At 37.2% G+C, this 16,393-nt stretch overlaps 1 protein-coding gene across 13 annotated transcripts in view; it reads right to left on the bottom strand.

Moving 5' to 3' along the window:
* Nucleotides 1–16,393, bottom strand: part of ST7 (suppression of tumorigenicity 7) — a 248,100-nt gene that overhangs the window by 79,909 nt on the left and 151,798 nt on the right. For 11 of the 13 annotated variants that reach the window (XM_042922747.1, XM_042922752.1, XM_042922842.1 and 8 more), the window contains exons 6-9: nucleotides 16,053–16,128; nucleotides 13,821–13,889; nucleotides 11,766–11,920; nucleotides 9,270–9,367 (exon numbers count right to left, since the gene is read on the bottom strand). In XM_042922747.1, coding sequence (XP_042778681.1) covers nucleotides 9,270–9,367; nucleotides 11,766–11,920; nucleotides 13,821–13,889; nucleotides 16,053–16,128 — 398 coding nt within the window. The remainder of the gene's footprint in view (nucleotides 1–9,269; nucleotides 9,368–11,765; nucleotides 11,921–13,820; nucleotides 13,890–16,052; nucleotides 16,129–16,393) is intronic. The other 2 variants (XM_042922776.1, XM_042922786.1) reach the window with 1 other exon arrangement.

Here is a 16,393-nt window from a genome sequence, read left to right as displayed (position 1 = left end):
TGGGCAGAAAAAACTGGAATAAAGATAAAAAAAAGTTGAGAGGCACCTGGGTGGCTCCATTGGTTAAGCACGCAACTCTTACTTTTGGCTCCGGTCATGATTTCACAGTTCATGGGTTCAAGCCCTGTGTCAGGCTCTGTGCTGACAGTGAGGAGTCTGCTTGGGATTCTCTGTCCCCACCTCTCTCTGCCCCTCCCCCACACGTGCTGTCTCTGTCTCTCTCAAAATAAATAAACTTTAAAAATATATATTTAAAAAAACATTAAAAAGTTGAGAAAATAAATAAAACCAAATCCTAGTTCTTTGAAAAGATTAATAAAATTGAAACATCTCTGTCAAAACTAATCAGGGAAAATAAAAGTAAAAAGAAGCAAATGAACAGAATACAAAATGAGGAGGGAGAAAAAATGACATAGTATTCTCTTTAATTATGAAATAACATTATGACTAGTTATGTTCAATAAATTTGAAATATATAACATATATACAGTGTTTAAAACAGCCTAATATTGAGATATAAGGGCAGAGTCATGTATTACGGATGAGAATTTAAACAGTCACAGTCAGCCATTCTGGAGAATGCACTAGCAGGGCATACTGAAATCAAACGTGCAGATGCTGTAACATCCAGCAATCCCACTCCTGGGTAAAAGCTTCCCACGTGTTTATATGGATGTTCATGCAGCACTGCTGGGATAATGGAAGGTTGGAGGTAACCTAGAAGTCCTGCACTAGGGGAAAAGTTTAGTAAAATGAGTAAGAACATAATATAGAATATGATGCAGCAATTAGAAACTACAAACTACATACTAGAGGTACATAGAACAAAAACGGATAGACCTGAAAAATAGTATTAAGTGAAAATGATAAGAAATAGACATGTAAATTAAACATGCACATGCCACTATATTGCATATTTTACAAGACTGTTATGGTCCTGGTTTCTCTGTAAACAATTAAGTTTTACCTTTGCTGGCATTTTTAAATGAGTGGTATTATAATGGGAGTTCCTCGCCAACTATAATTTAGAAGAGATTCCATCAAACACAGATGACCCATTACTTATTGTCTTTTTAATGGTTTCCTCACTTCAGCAAAGCAAAAATTTGCTATGGTCCACAACAAGATCAAGAAGCCATTATTTAAGATGAAAATGAGTATGTGCTCTCTGAAACGTGACATGTTCAAAACTAACCTTCCTAACCTTCCCTGCTACCAAAAAAAAAAAAAAAAAAAAAAAAAAAAAAAAAAAAAAAAAAAAAAAAAGTTCTATATGAAGACTTCCACATCTTAACTGATAAAAACTCTTTTTCTTCTAAGACAAAATCCTTAGAACCATCCTTGAATTTTCTCACGATGCATATTAGTTGATTAGCAAATACTGCTGGTCCTACATTCAAAATATATCTCAAATCTGACCACTTCTCACCACCTACTCTGCTACTGCTCTGTCTCTCACCAGGATGAAATACAAGAGCCTTGTGATTAACTTCCCTGCTTCTCCTTGCCACACAGCAGCCTGTAAAAAATTAAAAATGGCCATGTCATTCCTCTGCTCAAAACCTTGCAAAGCTTCCCATTTCAGCCAGGGTAAAAGCTGAAATCTTTACTACACTCCACAAACCCTATGTGGCCTGTAATCCTCCCCCCTCCCTACTCTACTCCATCCACACAGGACTCTTTTGCATACTCCTGCCTCACAGCCCTTGAGCATATATCACATGACTAAATTCTGCACCTCCTTCAGTCTTTGGTAAAACAACATCTTTTTAAATAGGATGATCAACATGTGCTTTCAGGTCTGTTTGGACCAGAAGGACAAGAAAGATCTATAAATCAGTTCTCTAGGGAGGTGCCAGATAGATAGAGAACACTCCAGATTCTTTACGGACTGCCGTCCTATCACAAGAATAAGTTAAAGACTGAGTTACCAAGCTTTTATAAGTCAGAAGATTGGCTTAAACTTTTCCATGATTTTACGGTTTGCACAGTGTACTCATATAATGCTTGATCATGGGGCAAGAAGCCTGAGAACTTATAAAATCAAGGCTGTCAGATGTTTGTGACAAAAAAAAATAACATTAAAAATAAAACTGAGTTCTGATGTTATTTCAAAACTGATTCTCTGGATAAAAGTTAACTAAAGGCAACCAAAAAGTGGAATAGAAAATACCAGAATGATCTTTTTGTGCTTCAACTTCTTTAAATCTTCATCTAAACAGGAGGCTGTCTTACTGTTGTTCTAAAACTCCAGTTCAACAAGTATTTGAGTTGCCAAAATATGCAGGGATCATAATAAATAAATAAATAAATAAATAAATAAATAAATAAATAAATAAGATGATCAGGTGTGTAAAATGACAAAGACTGATTATGGGATTAAAACTGTGACTTCTGTGGCCTTCCCACTCTCTGTCCCTTAGCTTTCCTAATCCTCCTTATCCTGCTCTACTTTGTTTTCCACTAGTATCTATCAATTTTTAATATATTACAAAAATACATACTTACTGTGTTTATTATTTTTCATCTCTTCTTTCTAGAATGTAACTGTATAAGGTCAGGGATGTTTGTTTTTTCACTGATTACACCTGGCATGAAATGGAGGTTCAATACACTTTCACTGAATGAATGAATGGGGTGAATGACTAATTGGTTTAGTGTAATCTGGGCATATAGCAAGACTAAAATCAAGGCTGTAGGGTAAAAAAAGAGAGAGAGAAGATGTGGAACCAGATAAATAGTGGGTATGAATGGAGCCACTGAATAAAACCAGGATCGAGTCCTGGGAAGGTGAAATGCAGAAGAGCAGGAATCCAAGAGAAGAACTCATTGTAGACATAGTTAAGAAGCAGAAGCAGAAGGTCAATACCTGGGAAAGTAGGTCAAGGAGTTTGGAAGAGGGAAGCTAAATCAATCTCCCAGATGACAGGCACTGACATGTCTAGAACTGCTCACAGGCCAGCCATATATATTGAAGGCTTTACTCAGCCGTAGATATTACTCACCACCCTGAAAAATGTGGGCCCAGCATATGAAAAATTCTGATAGTGACACTTATCTTCATGTATTTATTATGCCCAAGTAAGACTTTCATGTAAATGATAATAGCTAATAGTAAATTAAAAACACCACTTCTAGGCAAGTTCTCATCCTCCTTAGGGACTATTTACCAGCTGCTCTTTGTATAGTGAATACACAGTACAATGCTGATTAAACCATGGTTCATCCTTACTGACACAAAAAGAGAAATCAGTAATTAATAAATCTATTATTTGCTCTTATTAAACACCTTCCCTTTCTATGTAAATCACTAATTGCCAATAATTTACTAAATAAGTTAACTTAAACAACATTTCAGGCAAATCCAAAAAAAAAAAATCATGATAAAAAGCAAGGGTTCATGTAAAGTCTAATTCTGAAGAACAGTGAGTTACTATTTACGGCATTTGCTTCCAAGATTCACTTTTTCTTTATTTCTAAGTATAGCAAAGACAGAATCTAGAAATAGGCCAACAATTACCATAGGAACACTTCCTAGAAATGAACACGTTTCACTGTAGACTTTGTCTTTAGCTCAATGATACATCTAGTTATCTTAAGAGCTTGAAAGCAACTATGCTCCAGTGATACTTGGTTACCTGAAGGTATTAAAATACTCCTCTTCCCATGCCCCAAGTCTGCATAATGTTACTGTACTTCTTCTAACAATCAACTGAACATCTTCTAAATTTATTCATCAACCAAGTTATCCATAATAATCCATGATGATTTTAAGGGAAAAAAAAGAGGGATATTGATAAAAGGTAAATAATGTAACTTGTGGAATAGAAAGGCAAAAGAAAGGAACAAAACTAGAGAATTTAAGAATGAGAAAAAAAGATAAAAGGGAATAGAAATGAACTCCCAAAATATTCACTTAAAGTTTTCCTCCTAGATTTTTTTTTTTACCAATGCAATAAAAACAGATTTTCTGTTGCAGAACATTCCCTAAAATGAAATTTTAAAACAGCTTGGGAACAGCATACTAGATCTCTTTTACAGATCATTGACTTAATGAAGATTTTTCTTCATGAGCATAAGTGGGCAAAAATGCAAATCAACAGTCCTTAATGCTCCAAAGGCTTTGATTAGTCCCAGAGGTGTGTATTTTCTAAAGCATGCTTTCAAAGAAGAGCTACTCTTCACAAATCATCTAAAGGGCATCCTCTTACTATTAATGCTGTTAAATTAATTCTCAAAGGTCAATTGCTCACACCGTGGGATACCTCTAATGACCTAAAAGGGATGAACAACTACAATAATTCTCTAAATAGAACTCATTTTAATCTACATTAATTTAAAAACAAATGTTACCACTTCCCCAGGAAATAAACAAGCCACAGCTTTGTTTAAAGCTCAAATTTTAGGTGGGTAGATTTTTTTCTTTGATATCCACATTTCCCAGTATGTACCCCATTTTTAGGGAGAATAAAAGTATACACAGAGTACTGTACCCATATTTTGCTTTTACGGATGACTGGGTATTGTGGATTGAACAATGTCCTCCAAAAAGAAATTCTGAAGTTCTAACCCCTGACTCCTGTGAATGTTTTGGAAATCGGGTCTTTGCGGATGTAATCAAGTTAAGATGAGGTCATAAATCCAGTTCTAAATCCAACATGATTGGTGTCCTTTACAAAAAGATGGAAATTTGACTGCAAAGACATACACAGGGAGAAAGAATGTTACGTGAAGGCAGAGGCAGAGGTTGGAGTGATGGCCAGCAAGAAAGAACTCTTTCCTAGAGCCTTCAGAGGGAGTATGGCCCTACCCACACCTGGATTTCAGACTTCTGGTCTCCACAACTGTAACAGAATACATTTCTGTTGTTTAAGCCACTTAGCTTGTGATACTTTCTTACAGACTGTGACATTTTAGAACTAAGAAAGCATGGTCTCCTAAAATCAAGTAAATAAAATGTTTCAAGGAAGTTGTGATGACCTGTGTCAAGAGAAAGACCAGGATATTGAAAGAGGTAGTGTTCAGAGAGAAAGAGTGAAACTAGAATGAAGGAGAATGATGTGAAGGTCTGCAGAAAACTACAAAAAAGAGGGGAAACAGGTGATAAAGTCTGCGAGCATATGGTCAACTTTCAAAGGAGCTGTAGGTTTTAGGGCAGAGAGGCAGACAGTGATCTGGAAGCATGCACAAGGACCAAGGAAGACCACTGCCCCACATCAGGACTTCACATTCTCCTCTCTTTCTCATCACTCCAACCAAGACCCCACCAAAACCTTCAAGTTCATTTAGTTTTCATGTCCCAGGGTATCTCTTCAGGGAATCCCATATAAGACAAACAACCTCCCAAATCAGCTTGGTCCAAGGAACTGATCAACTCTGGGGATGCCACAGAGCACTGTGCTCACAGTAGTGGAAGCTCAGACTACTAACAAGACCGAATAAATATTCAATGTCTACCCCAAAACAGATCTACTCTCTTTAGGATTCTTCAGGCCAATGGTTCTTAGTGAGGAATGATTTTGTCCCCCAGGAGATATCTAGAAACATTTTTGGTTGTCACACTGGGGAGCAACAAAGGGACAGGTTGCTACTGGTATCTGTGGGTAGAGGGCAGGGATGCTATTAAGTATCCTACAAAGCATAGGCCACCCACTACAAAGACTTACATGGCCCAAAATGTCAACTGTACTGAGACTGAGAGACTCGAGTCTAGACCAAATGACCTGGGGCAAGAGGAGCTCTTGGGTTCTTTCATATGGGCAAGGAATCCCATCCATACCAGTTTATCTACAACAGTTCTGACAGGGTATGGCTACAGGGCCAAACCAAACAGTTAGCCTTATGACTTCTATTCCAAATCTACTCAAATAGGGCCAGGAAAAGCTAGGAAAAAAAAAAATCCTTGAGGTTAACTAAATGGTAAAAGTTAAAAAGAAAAAACTGTGGACTATATCAGATGTTAGAGAAGCAATTTTAAAATGAGAACAAGCAAAAAGGCTTTTCTTTAAATTTAAGAAAGCAGAAAATGTAACCCTTTTCATTTTGGATAAATAATACCATATAGTAAAATTCAAAAGTCAGCATGCTTTCTTAGTTCTACCCACTGCAAAGCATGCCTTCAATAAGATGTTTCCATATTCTTGACTATAAAAGGAAGCTAATTAAAGTGAGTTTTTTGAGACTATATCCTAGGAATTCAAAATAATTGATGTGTTGCTTTTTAAATGAGAAGCCAAGAATCTTCACATTAAGGAGCTTACGTGTTCGTACCTCATCGATATTTCACTTATAGTATCAGTATTTTACTAGATCCATAATCATCCACAGTTGTCCTTCCCGGAATTCCCATTCTTTTTTTAGGCTATCTCATCAATTAACAGTTTTTCCTTCCTTTAAGGGGTTTCCAGAGAATTGTTTTGAAGTGTCTACTTTCTACATGGAAAGCATTCTGACTCTACCATTTCTATTTCCATTTTAAAATCTGCTCTAAGAAAGTTTCAACCAACATATATGGGGTAGGAATGCTGTGTATTCGTAAGAAATTAGATCCTCCTGCCTCAGTGTTTTATCAGCAGGCTGCCTAGAATCCAGTGTGCTGTTTTATCAGAGGAACTTTTGCAGCAAGATGGTTTATGTGCATGTTGTTAAAGGAGTAAACCCTTCAGTGAGGTTCCCATTTATATATGACCCTGACCTGAGAGGAGTCAGGTCTGACCATCAACTGTTCCCACAAGGCTGAGGCCAGCTGCAGCTTTAACAAACACAGGGGTCCTCAACCTCCATCCTCCATTTGGGTGCCAGGAGTTTGTGAAGGAAAGAGCACTATGAATATTTCTCTTCAAAACACATCTCCACAATGTCTGACAGTGTCCCTCACAGGACTGTTACAAGAGTAGGGCCCATATCTACTAGAGGCTCTATATACACAGTCAAAAGGTAACCGTATTGGTATTCCAATAATAAAACAGAATTCTTTAAGGAAAGTAACCCAAGAAACACATGTATACATTCAGATACACACACATATATATCTGCGTGTGTGTGTGTGTGTGTGTGTGTGTACATATGTAATAGGAAAGATTGCTTGACTTACTAACTGATTCATTTAAGAAAAAAAAAAAAACATCAGAAATGTCTCAAAATGTCCATCAGGGGAATGGTCAAGCAAATTATATCATACTTGCATAATAGAGAAAAAATGGGGGAAAAAATGTGACCGTGTCTACCATATGCCAGGTGTTTTTATATTATGTTATTTCATTCTCCCCAGTGCTCCATCAATTACCCTTTTAGGTAAGAATCACTAACCACAATTTACAGAAGACAAATGAAAAGCCCATAAAGAAAGTTGCCCTGGGTCACAGAGCTAGTGAAGAGCAAAGCTGACATTCACATCTAGGTTTTCTTACTCTCTGCCCAGCATTCATTCCACTGCATTCCAGATTTTCCCCCAAGATCTACATTTGGACTAAGTCAATAAATGGAATTGTAAATATGAAATAAAGTTAAGCAAAAGTCAAACCATAGCATGAATGTATTGGTTTCAATCATACGAAACTGTATACGCATATACTAAAACTGATGATAATCAGAATGAAACTGACAGAAAAAAATGGAATTGAAATTACCCCCCGTTTGTTTTTCCTATGAAGTTGCTAAGCACATAATAAAGAAAATCACCCAAATCTGCTCCTCCATACATGCCTGTTCTGGCCCACCTAAGGTTAAGAAAAGGCAATAAATTTAAAACACCTTGTTAAAGGCTGAATGTGGCTGGGCCAGTTTAAGATAAATATCCCATCCTTCATAAAATTCTCAGCTCTTTCAGAGACAAAGGGACTGGCAGAGTTTCTTCACTGTATCAAAAGATGGAATTTCTGCAAGTTAAAAAGCTTAGAGAGCAAGTTCATGTCTCTACAGAACTTTCCTTTTGTAAAAATTAGCACTTACACTGTATGACATTCTTTAAATTCTCCCCTCAACCAAAAGAATTTAATCCTGGGACATCCCCTTTACAGTGGCTTTGCCCACAGAGCATCTATCACCTTGAGTCAAATAGAATTATCTTGGAATCCCCCTCCTCTTGTCCTCTCCTCAGATCTGGGAGCTATACCACTGTTTAATTGAGTAGCCGGACCCAAACACGGATCTCACCTTTACATTAGGCTGTAACTTGCAGAAATAATTAGGGGTGGGCCTGGATGGAGTGCAGGCCCTGAATAACAGAGTAACTGGGAATTTGTATGAATAACTGCCCTTCCAAAGATAAACTGAGAAGTGGCTCACTAGAGGTTTACACAGTCCTGTTCCCAAACCCGAAAGCTGAGAACCAGGCAAGATGTCACTTTAATCTTGCCCCTTGGTTCTTTCATTTTTATAATGGGCAGTTACCTATGTCTCTTGATTCAGGAAAACAGTACATGCATGAAGTGTTGGCAAAGGTTTTCTGAAATTGTTTTAAAAAAAAATGGTTTATAAATACAATTCACATTGGTGTCAGCTTCTTTATGAAAAAGTATTTCTTAATTAAAAAAAAATATGGAAGTAAAAGTTCCTCTACTGATTTCCCTTAAAACTACTGTTTTGATTTAAAGTTACATATTAATAGTCTCTCTTGGTTCTCTCTTGTTTTAAAACTCTCACCTACTTCCTCTTTTGTTATGTTGACTACTAGTGATAAAATATCCTGATGCAAGAATCTAGGAGAATGCTTGAAATGACTACAATCAGATTAGATCATAATATTATTAAATTTGAGGGTAGCAATTAATTAGACCCATAGTTTTTCAAATCTTCCTGACTGTCCACACACACAAAAAAAGTCAGTTAGCTAAACTAACTGATCTCATTCTTGGTTTCTGGCTACAGCTCCACAGGTTTAATAATAAGCTCACCTACTGAAATTTCCTTAAGATGACAGTCACTCTACTGAAAGCTTTGCATGTTTTATCTCACTTAATCTTCACAATAATCCTTAGTAGTAATTTTTTTTTGTTATTAGTATTGTTAAAGTTCTTGTTATCTATCCCCATTTCACAGATGAGGAAACAGGCACACAGCAGTAGACTCACTGGCCCAAGATCATTCACCTAATACACTGGGAGCCAGAGCCAACTCCCAGACTGGCTGGCTCCAGCAACCATGGGACCACCGCGCCATCACTGCTGCTCTCTGCAGCCATGCAGGTGGCTCCTCTGGCCATTCAGGTGGCTCCTCCTTCTTTAAGTCAGGTACATTGCTACTGTTCCCAAACACAAATTTAAACTCACATCTCTCATCATTTTCACTGCTTCCCTGGTCCTCCCGAGTCTTCTGGCACACATTGCTAGCCTTCTTTTGATGTAGACCAAGACGTTGGTATCTCGTCCTGAAAAAGGAAATATGAAACACCAAAATTTAAAAATACAAAAGCTTTCAGCTGAGCAGCAAGAAAAAAATACAGAGGCTCCTTTGCCATACCCTTAAAGGAAAACCTCAGAGAGAACAGAGTGCTCCTTTGGCTTTTTCTTACTGACAGGAGCACTGACGAGTTTGCTAATAGTAAAATGCATACAGTGTAGTCAAAGCACTTAGACTTCCAAAGGTCAAATCATGTGACTGATTACCTAATCCATACTTTTGAGTTAGGATGTTGAATATTTGATAAATAAAATCATCTGCCACAAAGTGCTGGGGAAATGAGCATACCCATATTGAATGTGGTTTACAAGCAAGCATTCCATATTCTTCAGTTTGCATGCTTTTGCTGAACATGCAAAGAGGTGAATCTCAGGTTGCATCTTGATCAACTTTTTTTTTTTTTCCTGCTTGACATTAAGTCTGGAGAAGCCTCATCTTGAACTTCTGTTTTATATTATTCCTTCCCTAATACTAGTGACATCATAATCATCTCCAGGTCCCCAAAGCAGTCTATTTTAGATGGCAATATAACACATTCCAGATATGACAATAGAGTATGTAACAAAATGAAAAACTACCCTAGTGTTAGAGAAAGCATTGACAAGCTAACTAGTTACAATAATAGTCACTAAAATGGCACTAAAAAGTACATTAACAACTTCTCATCTTAATCTTTTAATTATATGTCTTTTTGGATATGTTTCTGAACCAGTGAGAACATGCATTCATTTAATCCTCAATAAAATTACCATGTTTTAGAAAAATATGACACACCTGTTATAGATTAAGTACATGTATAATATGCAGCTATTAAAAGATGTTAAGACCAAAGTCCTAACATTTCAAGTTTTAAAACAATGAGAACAAGATGTGTGCTGAAAATTTGCCAAGTGCCTACAAATTATTTTAAAGATGTGATTATATTTTTTGGATAGATGTAGGCAACAGGTTGAAAGGATTTAATTTACAGAAAAAAAGGAATAAAGAAAATTTCTTAAGTTATATTATAGTTTATGTAATGTTATGTGTTAATTCTCATTTAGTTCAGAAAATAGACATTACTATACACGTCTTCAAAATTCATTCTTATAAATTTTTTAAAAAGCAAGATACAGATGTGATTAGAAACTTGATTAACATATATACCTACTGCTTATAAATAAATATACTTACTGAATATGAAAAAAAAACCTGTGTATTATTGTGTTGTGTGGACATATTCATGTATACACACAAAAATCAAAGATCTCGCTGTAACTTAGTTATAAAGACTAATGCACTCAGTGTCTGTGTCAAATACAAGTTTAGCACTAAAATTTAATTCTATAATCTCAAATATGAAGGCAATGCAATCCTACTCCCCAAGATGCAGGAGGGAGAAATTCCACCTTAATGAAACAACCTGAAGTCTGAATGGACAATGAAAGGATTGCTACATTTCTACTTAAACAACCAACAAACTGACAAGTCAAGTGGCTCAAGGAATTCCAGAAACAATTTTGTTGTCTTGTTTTTTTATACCATCCCCCCAAAATATCACTGACCCTCTGTTTAGTGTACTAAAGTAAACGGTCTCATTTTAAAGAGTTATCTTAAACAAAAGCAGCCACTATTTTTAATATAAGAAAGAGAAATAATTATGAACCCATGGCTTTTTCTCTCTGAAAGCCAATACCAAAAGGCTAAATACTGAGATAATCACCAATAACGGTGATACTCTTAGTTGTCCTATTTCCACCCATGCTGTAGAAGACTCCTAAGAGAAAACCTTTGATTACATTAACATGAATTTAAGTCCTGTTTCCCAACTAGAACTTAAGTTATGGGGCAGAGAAACAACTAATAAACAGAGAAATACATAAGAATTCTTGGGAGAAAGTTATCATTAAAGGTTATTACCATTTATTTCTGGAGTTAAGGATCTTAAGAGCAGGAAAGAGAATCTGAACATTAAGTGAACAGCAATAAAGCTATAATTATGTACTGTGCTCTTATGGAAAGGAAAAAAATTATTCAGAAGAAAGGCAAAGGGGCACCTGGGTGGCTCAGTCAGTTAAGCGTCCAACTTCAGCTCAGGTCATGATCTCACAATTTGTGGGTTCTGAGCCCCGCATCAGGCTCTGTGCTGACAGCTTAGAGCCAGGAGCCTGCTTCGGATTCCGTGTCTCCCTCTCTCTCTGCCCCTCTCCTGCTCATGCTCCGTCTCAAAAGTAAATTAACATTAAAAAAAATTTTTTTAAAGAAGGCAAAAATTAATATTTATTCTCATCTATGAGAATCCTGTTTTGAACTGGCCTGAAAGTTTGTTCCGATTAATCGTGTTACAGTTCTGATCTCCCATCATGTCAACCTGGAGAAAACCTTACTATGTTGGGCTTCATACTGGGATCCGTGATGCTGTAGCTGCTGAGAACGCCGGTAACAGCCATCTCCAGCCTTCAGGGCCTGCTTAAACAGCTTTTCTGCTTCAGCAATGGTTGTTGCTTCCTCTTCAGCCAAGAGAATATAAGCAGTTGCACACCTGTCCATTCAGATAATAGCCACCATCAATTACAAATCCAAAGACACTGGAATAGCTGTAGGAGTACATGCAGAAGGGCAAGGAGTTATGCCAAAAACATGCAGAGTGGCCAACTGGTTCATGCACCCCTGGTCTGTAGTTGTTGACACAAAATAATGGCACAAAAGAAATGTCTGTATTTTAGCTTGAAAGGTAGGATGTGTAGTGTTAGGATCTGGGGCTCACGTATGGACTCTGCCCCTTATTAGTATGTCACTTTGGGCAAGTTATTACTCTGCCTCCCTGATGGAGAACAACATGGAATCTATTTGTTCACACTGTTGTTGTGAAGGTTAAGTAAGGTGATGCATGTAAAGTGCTCAGTACAGTAGCCAGCATGTGGTACATAATCAATGTCAACTGACAGTGGCAATGATACTAGCTATTGTGAAATATCTCCTTCCAGCTCTCAAAGTTAGAGATCCTATATATAAGTTTACTGCTATTTACTAAACACCGATTCTCTTTAATATAAGGGTTTCTTCAGAATGAGAAATTCATTAAATCAGATAAATTACTGATTAAGACAACAGCGCTTCAACATCTCATTACAGTTAGCACTGATGTTCTGCCAGAGAACACTGGAAGAACCTACAGGTAGTGTTGTTTCTGAAGAGCTCAAAATCTGAGTCAGCCTCAGTAGTGAACAAGAGTTAAATCTCACGCCTTTAGCAATAATAGCTACCACCTGTTGCTTAGTATACATTAAGCACTGTACCAGGCACTTAACATATATCGTCTCATTTAATCCTTTCAACAACCTCTAAGCTAGGAAGCCAGAAAGGATAAGCAGTTAACTAACAAACACGGGAACTCTTGGAAATTTAAACCTTCCCAATCATGTAAGAACAACCCAACTGCCAAAGAAAGGGAATGTAATTAGGAAATGGTGACGCCAGAGCAGACCGTACAGGTCCCGATCTGCACCGATCCCTTTGTTTTCCTTCTTCTCCACTGCCCCTCTTGTGGTCATTTCCCTACTTATCAGAACCTCCATCAGACCACAGGAGAGAAAATAAACAGAAAATGAAACCAAATGTTGCTTTTACCATTCATAAACTGCAACAGCCAGCTAGGAAAAGGAGGCTGAACTTACAGCTAATGGGAGGTTTGGGGTTACTGGTTAATCTTAGCCTTGAGGAGAGGTCTTATAAATTCTTTAGCCAATCCCTTTAATTTCATGCAGGACTAATCAATGGGGCTTTAGGCAGAATGTGGTGTACGAGGGAGAAAAATGCCCAGAAAAAATGCTGTAAAAACCAATTACTATGGAGGGCAGCCGATACATAACTTGGAAAGAACAATAATGATCCTGAAACTGCCCAGTGATTCACTACAGAAAATAATGGGGATAGGCATCAGGAAGCAACACTTAAGGCTTCAGATGCTGGCATATAAATATGGGTCAAGGGTAATGAAGTGAAAACTGAGATTATAATACTGAGTGGCAGATATAGTATCAGAGGAGTTAGCTCTAAGGTTATAGTTGGTGGGCTGGGAATTCAAGATAGGTTGGGGCAAGTTGCTTGCTTTATATACATTTCAAATAGTATTCTTAGGAGAGGCAGAGTAGCACTACTAGCCAAGAAAACATGTATCTATGTGGAAAGTCATGAGTCTGGGGTAGAAACATGCTAAGAGCTTGTGAGTGAAGGAGAAAGAGCAATAGAAGTGCTAATGGTTGGGGAGTACAGAACGACTGCTCAGCTCAATGGAAGATATCGATGATGCATCCTTGTCACAACACAATACACATACAGAAGCAAGAAAGTATGGTGATGGGGGTGTCAACCATCCAGATATCTGCTAGAAGAAGTCTCGTTTGGTTAGAAGTAGGGCACCCGACAGGTTCTTGACTTACTTTGGTAACAATTTTATCTCCCAGATGGTAGAGGAAGCAATTAGGGGAACTTCAACTCTGGACCTAATTCTGACCAAGAAGAAAAAAATAGTTGGTGAAATGAAAATTGATAGGAACATTCAGAGAGAGTTACTATGTCATTTTGGAGTTCAGGGGTAATCAAAGAGGGTAAGGTGGACTTCAAAAACTTCAAAGAAAAGAGATATGATTCAATGGCATGAGACTCCGAAGGAAAAAAATGGTTTAAGAGGGTTGGGCAGCTTCCAAATGTCCACCTGTAACCGTAGTCACAAATGAACCTCTCAGGAAGAAAAGAGAGGTGACAATTAAGTAATCAATATGGCTGCACAGAGATCTCTCACAAGGTCAGATGTTTAAAGGACATGTAAAAAAAGATGGAAAGAGGGCATGTAATGAAGGACTACAAGAGAGTGGAATGAAATTATAAGAATAATGTCAGGAGAGCTAAAACTCCAAAAATTACCTGAAGCTTGCAAAGCAAAATAAAGACAAAACAAAATGCTGAAGACAACCATCTATTCCCTGTTTTAAAATTATGTTTAAAACCCTATTACCACCCCCATTTCTCTAAAACCATCGCAAAAATAAATAAGCAAAAAAGACAAACAACACAACAACCACATCAAAACAAGAAAAGTTTATAGTTAGTAGCAGCAGATAATAAAGAGAATGCAAAACTCTCTGACTTCTATTTTGTTCCTGGCTTCTCCATCAAGGAGCATGATTGTCAGGCTGAGAAGGGGAGAAGAAATTAAACTCTCATGGGGGTAAAAAAGATGTAAGATTGCAAATAACTGATCAATTCTAAGTGAATTACTGTACTGGGATGGGTAAATCCCAGGAAGCCAACAGACCCTGTAGTCAGGCCATGGAAGTGCTCTCTGTGAATAGGTAAGGAATCACAAAGAATGGACAGGTGCTAGAAGATGAGATGACAAATGTAGTAAAAATGTTCAAAAGGGGAAGAAGGCAGACTTCCCAAACTACAGAACAGTGATTTGGAAAGATATTCTAATGGATTATTAAAGGGATGGTCTCCAAGCATTTTTAAAAGAAAGTGGTGAACACTTAAATCCACTAAGAACACCTAAATCAGGTTGTGCTATCTTAATTTACTTTAAAGGATTTACTATACATTAAAGATTCATAGCTACAACTGGTACTTTTAAGATCAAAATGCAGAAACGTGAGCTGAATCACAGTGTTAACTGGGTGGCCTAGTGAATTGGTTGACTGATACCAAAGGATGATGACTCATGAAGACATGAACCTGAAGGACAGTTTCTATATGCCATGTCACAAGGTTCCACCCCTGAGCCTGACATTTCTATCAGAAACATGGATGACACACAGAAGGCAGGCATATCAAATTTGTAGATGACAAGAAACTGGAAAATAAATATGTTGTATGGCAGAATCAGAAACCAAACAGATCAACAGGTTACAATGGCAGGATTTCCAATTCTCAAGTGAATCTTTTTTCTAAGACCTCCAAAGAAGAATCTGTAACCTTCTTCAAAAAAAATCATAAAATAGTTTAACAATGACCACTTGGCAGGGAGAATGTCGAGGTGATTCAAGCACCAGATGGGTGGTTGAGCTAAATGACCTTTAAGGTCTCTGCCAACCCTGAGATTTTATGACTTCAATTTTAAGAATCTTTCTCATTTTCTAAGATCTCCAGAATATTTCCCAGCCTTCCCTGGTAACCCACAGAATGTTTAACAACACTAATGACAGCATTTCCTCTTATCTTTGTCTTGATCTTGAACTACTTCAAAAGTGTAATTTTTTCACCTTATGTTTTTGTTATCTTTTCCCCACAAGCAGAAGATCTACCTAAAAAATGTGATGGCACAGATGAGCATTCTACATCTGAAAAAATTTCCCCATGTTATAGTTATGTAAAGAACTGTTTTTATTTTATGTCCTTGCAATATCCCACAGATAGTCCTTGAAGGGCTAAATAGCCCTTGGAAGCTATTTAAGTTAGGGTCATAGCAAAGCCACTGAATTGCTCTCTAAAATGACTAAGACCACCATCACATGGATGTCCTTTGCAAAAAAATTTTTTTTACAAATTAATAACCCCTAAAACAATCCTCAAGTTCAAATGCATAATTTAATATAAGTATACCATTAATGAAAACTGAATACATTCAGCCAAGGATGAGATTTCCTTTTTAAAAGCAAGATTTGTCCCCCACTTACTCATTTATCTCTAAGGCTTCATGAGCTGCAGAAATCCTAGCTTGGGGGTTTCTCTCTCTCCAGGCTTTCTGCATTACTGTTTTACAAAAAGAGGAAAAAAGCATGTCCATCAATACACATAATTAGAAGACTCACCACAGGACAATAGTTAAATTAATAGCTTTCAGCTTGAATACAAGAGAATATTTCACTTACTAAAGAGGTGAGCCCAAATCTCCAAAATCACACAAATACACTCTAAAGTGCTATTCCATTGTCCTTCCTTCGATGAGAGCAAACCTTTCTTGTGCTCTTAATACTACAGGTCTAAATCTTATAGATTAACCCATGGTCTATAATCT

Source organism: Panthera leo, chromosome A2 (assembly GCF_018350215.1).
Source record: "Panthera leo isolate Ple1 chromosome A2, P.leo_Ple1_pat1.1, whole genome shotgun sequence".
Classification (NCBI taxonomy): domain Eukaryota; kingdom Metazoa; phylum Chordata; class Mammalia; order Carnivora; family Felidae; genus Panthera; species Panthera leo.
Note: the sequence above shows the minus strand (reverse complement) of the source record. Positions and strands in the feature narration are given on the sequence as shown.